This window comes from Rhineura floridana, chromosome 11 (assembly GCF_030035675.1).
Source record: "Rhineura floridana isolate rRhiFlo1 chromosome 11, rRhiFlo1.hap2, whole genome shotgun sequence".
In the NCBI taxonomy this organism is placed as follows: Eukaryota; Metazoa; Chordata; class Lepidosauria; order Squamata; family Rhineuridae; genus Rhineura; species Rhineura floridana.
Window position 1 is genome coordinate 37,548,191 of NC_084490.1, and position 10,299 is coordinate 37,558,489.

The 10,299-nt window shown below is 39.7% G+C and overlaps 1 protein-coding gene across 1 annotated transcript; it reads right to left on the reverse strand.

The window, feature by feature from the left end:
- Positions 1-8,594: 8,594 nt before the first annotated feature.
- Positions 8,595-9,760, reverse strand: LOC133366578 (olfactory receptor 10A7-like). The gene has a single exon (XM_061589825.1). It carries the CDS (start codon positions 9,758-9,760, stop codon positions 8,822-8,824), a length of 939 nt encoding a protein of 312 aa, XP_061445809.1. The 3' UTR covers positions 8,595-8,821.
- Between the last annotated feature and the right edge of the window lie 539 nt (positions 9,761-10,299).

Sequence of the window (10,299 nt, forward strand, 5' to 3'; positions counted from 1 at the left end):
AATCAAGCAGTCTTGTTTCCATTCAAAAGCAAAATATCAATGTGCCTACTTGCTTAAAGTAAAAATGATCAAGTAGATTGGCTTCCCTTCAATAGCAAAATATCACTATGCACACTCAAGTGAAACATTAAAGGCTCTAGTACAGACTATTACTCTAGATGAATATCCACAATGACTGGGAAAAACAGTCTGCCTGTATTTGGCTTTCTATATTAAGTGCGAATAAAAGCCAACCTTTCTCTATAAGTAGCAGTAGATGAGTCAGGATGGAAAAGCAGATAAATTTTAACCTCGGGGACTCTGTTGCAACCTCATCTGGCAACTGTTGGGGTTTTGAGATACTTATAATAATCACCAGATGTTTTTAAAAAATAGCATGAACATCAGTAAGAACAATGCTGATTAAGTGGCACTATGTTTCTGACAGACAGGCTCAGAAAATAGTGTGCCACTTGGAATCTTGTAGTGTTTTAGGGTCTGTTGAGAAAGGGCTCTCCAAAGTCATGCCAAATCAGATGCCTTTCTTTTAAGAATTAGAAAATGCAGGTACTGAGATGGAGAGGGGGAAGAAAAAACAGGGATCTTCGCATAGTGCAGGTGCAGTGATAGAGCCAATCCAAGCTCCTGCCACTGCACCTACACCAAGCAGAGCTCCCTGCTCCCTTTCCCCTCCCCCTCTCAGTAAGTGGTAGTGACGTGTGGCACTGGGAAACTGGGTAAGCAATGTTGCCTTGCCCACACTACCAGACTACTGCCCTCTTCTTCTTGGTAACTGGCAGGGACATGCAGTGTTGGGAAGCCAGGTTAGCAATGGTGCCCCACTAGCCACTACTTTGCATGCTTACTTGAAAGGAAGTCCCCGATAAAGGGAGTTCCTGACTCTCCCACACACACACCGACTGCCCTGTCTTTTGACAGCACTGGGCTGACCCAACCCAAGGCAATCTGGGGCCATCTCAGCTGAAACCCAGAACCGCTCCAGTTGGCCCAATTCAGTTTTGTATTCAGCTGAATCTGATGCACAGCCTTGCTCAAAGTATGACTCTATAGATTGAAATGCAATATATCTGGCTCATTCAGTGGAATAGGCTTTTTGTTAAAATAAACATACAACATTGATTATGGGTGCCTAACAATATCAGGGGGGAAATATAGGAAGGAGGGTGTTTTAGTCAACATTTGCTTAAAAGTGTGGAATAGGCATAGGCAGGAGTTGGCCTCAGAAACATTCCATATAGCCTTGTTAATAAATGATGGAAGATTTAATATGGAACGACTAAAGATAGCTTTAGGTAATTTCAAAATTTGGAAAGATAATAGTTTACAGACTTAACTAGGACTGGAATCAGATTAAAAGACATGAGCTGGTAATGAGAAGAATGAAGGCAACCCTGCCTGCCTTTCAGTACTTAATCATTGAATCATAGAATAGTAGAGTTGGAAGGGGCCTATAAGGCCATTAAGTCCAACCCCCTGCTCAATGCAGGAATCCAAATCAAAGCATTCCTGACAGATGGCTGTCCAGCTGCCTCTTGAATGCCTCCAGTGTCGGAGAGCCCACTACCTCTCTAGGTAATTGGTTCCATTGTCGTATGGCTCTAACAGTTAGGAAGTTTTTCCTGATGTCCAGTCAAAATCTGGCTTCCTGCAACTTGAGCCCATTATTCCGTGTCCTGCACTCTGGGATGATTGAGAAGAGATCCCGGCCCTCCTCTGTGCGACAACCTTTCATGTACTTGAAGTGTACTATCATATCTCCCTTCAGTCTTCTCTTCTCCACGCTAAACATACCCAGTTCTTTCAGTCTCTCCTCATAGGACTTTGCTTCCAGTCCTCTGATCATCCTTGTTGTCGTCCTCTGAACCTGTTCCAGTTTGTCTGCATCCTTCTTGAAGTGCGGAGACCAGAACTGGAGATAGTATTCAAGATGAGGCCTAACCAATGCTGAATAGAGGGGAACTAATACTTTATGTGATTTGGAAGCTATATTTCCGTTAATGCAGCCTAATATAGCATTTGCCTTTTTTGCAGCCACATCGCGCTGTTGGCTCATATTCAGCTTGTGATCAATGACAATACCAAGATCCTTCTCACATGTCGTATTGTTCGAGTAAACTTGAGCAACAATATCCAGATTTGTAAAACTGGCACTTTTATGTATGACACATAATGTTTCTTCCTGTGTTTGTAAGATATCAGTCTTTTAGTCTGGTAGCACATATTCTTTGGAACTCCCTCACTATTAGTATCAGGCAGGTACTTGCATTGCATTGTTTTCCATGTCTGCTAAAAACAGTTTTGTTTGGGCAAGTCTACCCAGACACGTAAATTTATTACGTGTATTTGCTTTTAAGATTGCTTGATTTTGTCTATATTTTGATAAATTTATTATGTCTACTGATTTTAAGTCTGTTTTATTGCTCTTTTCATGAATATGTTGTCATTTTGTGCAAACTAATTAGAGATTTTTAAAAATTAAGCAGTATATAAGCTTTGCTAAAAGTAAATTAAAAAATAAACACCAGGAACAAGAAAAAGATAGAAACTGACTCTGAAGAATACATCTCTATGGTTTTCCAAACTTTCTCAAACATTCTTAAAAAATATTGTAAGGAAAAGGTTACTGTAATTATGTGGGAAAATGAAACAGACACTTATTGGAGGAAATGCCAAAAGAGATGTGGGGGTTCCTGTTCAGGATAGGATACAATTTTTCAGTAGCAACAAATTATAAGAATTGTATCAAAATAGAAGTTCAGGGCTGTTGGATGCCTTGAAGGAACAAGATGTAAAGTAGACTAGGGATGGAAGAATAATCAGTTTTGGTTGTCTCACTTTCTCATTTTTTCTAATCTTGAATTCAGTTCTCCACATTTCTGAAGCAATTTTTGATTTACAAGAAAAAGCTTATGAAAACTCATCACCATTTTAGTTTCCATTTCTCCTAATAAACACATCCTTGTATGTGGTTTTGACAAGTACAGATGTTCGCAAGCAATTTCCCCTAAAATAATGCATTTATGTATGTCATTTTCATGAATATATTGATTTTTATGCACACATTTAGCACACGTTTGTAAAAATATACGCTTTTGTGACCATTGTTTTGTTGGATAACGGTATTGCAAAATTTGGATATGTGTGGATTTAAAAGCATGGCTGTGTTTCCATTCTCATATTGTTTTGGAAAGTGTGAATTTAATAGTTTCACCTTTAAATGCAAACTGAATTGAATTTCATTATTATTGTTATTGTTACTGTGGTTATTTTAATGTATTACTGAATATATCCTTCACCCTGAGGTGTCAAAGTGGGTTACAACAGGTTTATATATATCCTTAAAAACAATTTAAAACAACTTAAAATCAGAAAGATCACAAGAATAGGGTGTATTCTAAAGATTCAGATGTCAAAGACCAGGGTAGAAAGGTGAATCTTCAGCCTTCACCAAAAAAAGGATAGTGCAGTTGTCAGGTGCACCTCTGTGGGGAAGGTGTATATTAGATATAAGTGAAGCAAATGACTCATTCTGCCAAGAAGCAAATGTGTGTGTTTCTTCCATTTTGCCAAAAGGCCAAGAAATGCTGGTCAATGGTTATAGCATTTGTCAAACAAATATTTCTGGTTAACATAACAGCCAAGCCATTGTAATGACTTTGCAATGATATACAAGTAGGGATGAAGGAGAAATTTGTTCAGTTCTCATTTAAAGGTAAATTTACCTATTTCACACTTTCCAAAGCAAGATGTGAACAGAAACACAGCCATCCTTTCAAACTCACATTCTCTGAATTTTGCAATGCATTTCTCCAGCCAAGTAATGTGTGCAAAAATGCAAATTCTCAAGGGAAGTGTGCCTACAGATGCACATATTAGTGAAAATAACATAAAAATACGCATTATAGGGAAATTGTTGTGTAAGAAAATGTGTATATTAGGCCCAACTGCATACATAAATGTGTATATTAGGAGAAATACACCAAAAATGCTGATGAATTTTCATGAGAACATTTTTTAAGATAAATAAATAAATCACAAAGATGTGGAAGTGTGCAGAACTGAAGACTGAAAAAGTGAGAAACTGAAAGAAACTCAAATTGACAGATTTGCCAATCCCTATCTATAAGTCAAAATGATTCTGTTTTGTTTTAAATAATAGAGTCGGAAGGGGCCTAATAAGGCCATCAAGTCCATTCCCTACTCAATACAGGAATCCAAGTTAAATTCACTAACAGGCAAAAACTGTGCTGTTTAAGAACATGCCTCTAGCCAACAGATATTTCCATCAAACTTTAAAAAGCAGGGAAATTGGACAGCTATAGTGAATGCACCAGGGAAGCAAGAGACCTGACCTCCTCTCTGAGATATTGGACTGACCTACAAATTTGTAAAAATGTAAACACAATTTGGGTTGGTCTTTCATAGTCCACTCTACTTCCTGTGTAGCTTGGAAGAATTTGGTAACATGTGCCTCTGAACATATGGTGAGTGGTGGCAACACTTGCAATCAGGACTGCATCTCCAAAGATGAAGAATGACAGTGAGAGATTTAAACAGACAAGAAAACAGCAATGCTTACTAACCTAGCTAATATTTACTTCCTAAGTATAAGGGTCTGATTCTCTAAGGCTCCATATACCACACAACATCATAAGAACATAAGAACAGCCTGCTGGATCAGGCCAGTGGCCCATCTAGTCCAGCATCCTGTTCTCACAGTGGCCAACCAGGTGCCTGGGGGAAGCCCGCAAGCAGGACCCAAGTGCAAGAACACTCTCCCCTCCTGAGGCTTCCGGCAACTGGTTTGCAGAAGCATGCTGCCTCTGACTAGGGTGGCAGAGCACAGCCATCATGGTTAGTAGCCATTGATAGCCCTGTCCTCCATGAAAAAAGGTGGTGTTACAAAATGTGCTCTTGGGAACCTGAGAGTGTGAACTTGCCACTCACATGTCCCATGAAACACACCTCCTTGAGAGGAGGGGGATCTTTTGCTAAGGATAAAAACAAGCACATTGCCCTGAAATGTGACTAAATGGTGTGTATATAACCCAAAAATGCATGTCCAAACCAGACTAAAGCAAAGCTTTCTTTTATTGAGAGAAGAATAGCATTACAGAATTACTGGGAGTGTGGCAGCATTAATCATTAAGATCCTAACCCATTCATAACTTTAAACTAAAGAGATCAAAGGACCCTATTACTATAAAGAGTGACAGGTAAGAGAGAGAGATTACCTATCCTAGGCCCACGAGTGGGCAGTTGGATACAGCTGAAGCTATGTGGAAGAGCTCTGATCCAAAAACAGGAAAGAATCTGTTTGTCTCAAGGTTTTGCACTGACACACACAGAGACGCTCTCCCTGGTTCTGTTCCTGCAGTCCTGCGTTGAGAGTGTTCTTTGAGAGCGTAGTATACATGTTGGAGCTCCAATCACCCTTGGCCACCCTTCTCCTTTTTTCCCCTAGCTTAAAGCCTCTTTTTTAAAAGACTCTTTCTCACTCCCGCTCCTGCCAAGGAGGGGTCTGGGAACCTGGTGATTTTGTGTGTGTGTGCCTGCGTGCAAGTTTCTTGCTGAACCTGAAAAACTCAGGCTCCTTTCTTTGGAAAATAGGAGGATTCTACTAGACTTGAGGGAACTCTGCCAAGGAGGAGATATTCAGTAGCTCTTAGTTAATTTTGTGTCTTAATGGCTGTCCTTGTTGTTCTTCGCACAACACCTCTGGAACACATAACCAGCCATACCAGAGGGGCGGGTGTGTGAAAGTGGGGATGGGAGTTATAGTTCAGCAAGATTCCAGGCCTTGCACCTGGTAACAGTGGGTAAAGATGGAATAAGAACAGGAACAACTAACTGAACAATCACCCTTCTTTTTATGGGGTCTCTTTGGTGGTAGCAAGGGGGGCAATTAGCCAATCCAGGCTAATTTTTGATGATGAAACAGCCTAGAAAATTGACACCAGCCAGACTCTCCTTACAATGCTCTGACCTTCTGACTAAGATATCAGGAAGTAGATAAGGTTCAGCTGCCTCCCCTTAAGAATAACAATCTGCAGCTGGCTGGTACAAAATGCCTTACTTTTCCCAGCACTGAGCATCCCAAGAACCTTTGCAAAAAAAGCCCCACAATTATCTCTGGATGAGCCAATTTACATTGGTCACCCTTAACCCAACCTTAGCTATTCTTGACAGGAGTTATTTTGGAGACAGTCCCTGTGATAAGAATTGCAGAAAGATGGGCCTTGCATCTTGTTATTTCTGATGGACAAATAAAGGTTCTGTTGCTTTCATGAAGTTGACCATTATTGATAAATAATCTCTTGGCTGAGCTGCTGCACAAGTCTATATGTATATAACAGGACTAGGGAACCTGTGACCCTCCTGATGTTTCCGGATGACAACTCCCATCTCTCCTAACCAATATGCACAAGATCTTCATTTATTCCACACAAGGCTCACTTCTGTAACTCCAGCAGTCCCTTGTACTCTAATCTAGAAGAAAGAGAATACCTACAGAGACTCTGTGTGTGTTGGGGTGGGGTGGTTATAGATGTTACTTGAAGAATGAGTTAAAGGAAGGGTGACAGTAAGAGACAGCTAGGTCCTCTTCAACAACATGGTTGGGAATAACTGCCCATGGGCTTTGATTCTCCTCTTCACCTCTTCAGTATGTAGTACATGTTCCTAAAATCTGTGAAAACACATATTCCCATATTCCCGTCCCAGCTCATTCCTTTTGGATGAGAAGATGAACATACTTATTTATTTATTTATTTTATTTTTGTCCCAACCTTCCTTCCAGCAGAAGCCCTTGGAAGGATTCCAGAAACCTGAGGAGGAATCTGGAAAAATTAAACCCCAAGGATCTCATGGTTGTGATTTATTGACAAAGGCAAAGATTACTGAGGCTTCGCATAGAAACTTCACTGTATATCTTTATTGCTTTCCGCATACACAGACACCCATACAAGATATGCACAAAATCTCTATAAGAATAAAGGTTTTCTTTAAAAATGTAGTTAAATTACCACAAATCTAGAAACAATTAGAACTTTCACACACACACAGTGCTTCAATAAATGGTACCTTGAATTAAGTATCTATTAAGCCAAGGCTTTTAACTTTATGGGTCTTAATGACAGAGTTTAGATTAGCCAAAAGATGAGTAAATAAGGCCACATTCACACCATACATTTATTCCACTATTATTCCACTTTAAAAGTCATTGCTTCTCCCAGAGAATCCTGGAAACTGTAGTTTGTTAAGAATACTGCGAGTTGTTAGGAGACCATAATTCTGCTCACAAAGCTACAATTCACAGAGTGGTTTAACAGCCAATCCCTTTTCCCAGAGAACTCTATCAGGGAAATAGGTATCTCCTAACAACTCTCAGTATTCTTAACAAACTACAGTTCCCAAAATTCACTGGGGGAAGCCATGACTTTTAAAGTGCAATAATAGTGGAATAGATGTATGGTGTGAATATGGTCAAAGAGAGGAAGATGTGACTTCAAAGGTAGACATATAAGGTAATTTCTACTGGCTTTGGAAATGTCATTACAAATATCATTTCCTGGAATCATAAATGGAGACAGTCATCTCTAGTTAAGGTTCCACTTGCAGTCTTCTTGTGGACATTAGGCTGACACTGAGCACATGATACTGGATTAGATGGGCCTTTGGCATGATGCAGCATAGCAAGTCTTATGTTCTCATGAGTCTAGTGAGGATGCTTGAAGACTTTAATCTTTGCACTTCCAAAATGAACTGACCTCATCTGAAAGTAGGAATGCTTGAGGAATTCAGTTTCTATGAATTGCAATGCAAACTAATCTAAACTGCAGATTGAAACATAGTTATCCTTCAGATTTCACCATTCTCCAACTTTTACAATGCAAATACAGCTCACAGTTCCAGAAAGTACAAAGGTATATTACAAATGCACATTTTAGGATAAAACTACTTTTACAAAAGTGTACATTGAGATGAAACATTCATTTAAATACTATTCAATGATTCTACTGCTGTTCCCACAGTAGAGAAGAGAAGAGGGAGTATCATTTGTGCAATGGGGGATGGCATGGTGGGACTTCCGGTCCCCAAAGCTGGCAAGGTTGGGCCAGGGGAAGAAGCTGAGAAGGTGCTTTTATTTATGTTTCCTCACACACAGAATCCACTCTTTGACCAAGTAAGCTTTGAACTAAATGAAGCTGAGAACAGGAACATTCCTGTTAGATGACAGGGATACACTAAAGCATTTTGTTGCAGTTCTCTGCTTGCTAGATTCTACTTGTAGTTCCATTATCAGTGCCCATGGTCCTTGGGGGTATCATTTTCAAAAGACTGGGTCCCAGGCCAAACAATGTTCATCATTTCTCAATGAGAAGAGATGGGCAAATCTGTCTTATTATGGTCCATGTCAACTTAGCATGGTTTTTACAGATTATTCCATTCCATTTTCTCATTAGTTTGAAAGTTTTTTTAAAAAAAATCACAAATCATATGAAAATATATCCACCCCACCAAGATACCCTTTGTTAACCACTGAGAAGTGTGTCACAACAGGAGAAGTACAACATATACTGAATACCTAAATTCACATCTGAACATTAATCTGGATTGGAGTAAACAAATATTGAATTCCTCAAGCATCTCAGATCCATCAAGACACTGTGATGCTATGAAACCCTGTTTGGATCCAGTCATTTTATTGAGGAATTCACAAATATTGGATCCTCAAGTATCCCTGCTGATGGCAACGGCTTTCTTATCAGTTCATCTATATTTCTGTAAGCTTCACCAGATCCATCAAGGTATTGTGAAACTATGAAACCCTGTTTCTGAATTTTCTGAACGATTTGGACAGAGCTTCCTTCACCTCTCTGTTTCTCAAACTGTATATGAGGGGGTTGCACATGGGAGTCAAGATGGTGTAGAAGAAAGAGAAGGTTTTATGTAGCTCCTTCAGTGTTTCTGTTTCTGGGATGACATAAACAATGACTATTGCCCCATAGAAAATGGTCACAACAATCAGATGAGAAGAACAAGTGGCAAAGGCCTTCTGTTGTGCGGCTTTGGATTTAATTCGCAAGACACTGAGAATAATACAGACATAAGAAGCCAAGGTCAGTAGAAAAGGGGGACCTGTTCCCATTAACCCTACAATAAAAGTTGCAAGTTTTACTAGATGGGTATTGCTGCAGGAGAGGTTTGCCACAGGATACACATCACAAAAGAAATCATCAATTTCATTGGACCCACAGAAAGTTAGTTGTACCAAAAAAGAAGTTACAATAATGGTGGTCAATAGTCCGCTTATCCAAGACGTGACTGCTAACTGGATGCAAAGTCTAGCATTCATAATAGATGTGTAGTGCAAAGGTTTGCATATTGCCAAATATCGGTCAAAAGACATCATTGCCAGAAGATAGCATTCTGAGGCTGCCCAGAAACAAAAGAAATAGTATTGTGTGATGCATCCCATAATAGATATGGACCTATCCCCAGTGATGAAACTGCCCAGCATCCTTGGAAGGATGGTTGAAGTGTAGCAGATCTCTAAGCAGGCCAAGTTCAAGAGGAAAAAATACATGGGGGTATGAAGATGCTGCTCAACTACAATCAGCAAAACAATTAGGAGATTTCCAAAAATTGACAAAGCATAGATGACAAGGAACAATATGAAGAAGAGAATTCTCAGTTCAAAGTGATTGCCAAATCCCAGAAGGATGAACGTTGAAGGGTTTGACTGATTTTTTCCCATTACTGTTTCCAGTAAATCAGATGGTCATCCTGAAATACAATTTGAAGAATATTAGTGAGCTAGGAAACCGACCCCACCCCTTTCCCCTTCCATTGATGCTTGAAACTAATATTGACAGTGAAAAGGGGCACCCACTCTTGTTCTCTGTGTTCTGTACCACTTAATTGTCAAGGGAGGTTCAGATATTTCAATCAGGGCTGTGTGGTGGCTAAGTATGGGGGAGAAATGTGATTCAGTTCCCATTGAAACCAATTGAATGGGCTCTCTTGTAAGCATACAGGATTGACAGTTCTTATGGACTCCACCTGTTGACTATCCAGTTTACTTAGGTGTTAGTCGTCATGCTCACCTAAGCTTGTACTGTCACCAACTGCAGTTAGTCTGAACAGGCAGGCTAATCATCAGAGATTCCACCCAAACATTTACATAGGACTGAGCATATATCACCAAAAAGGGGAGTTCGAAAACAATAATTTAACAAGTATTATGCTATTTTTTTCATACATCTAATCCATAAATACGGTTATCAATGGCTGTAG

Coding starts and splice junctions, on each gene's coding strand:
- LOC133366578 (XM_061589825.1), bottom strand. CDS start 9,760: ATGGGAAAAAATCAGTCAAACCCTTCAACGTTCATCCTTCTGGGATTT.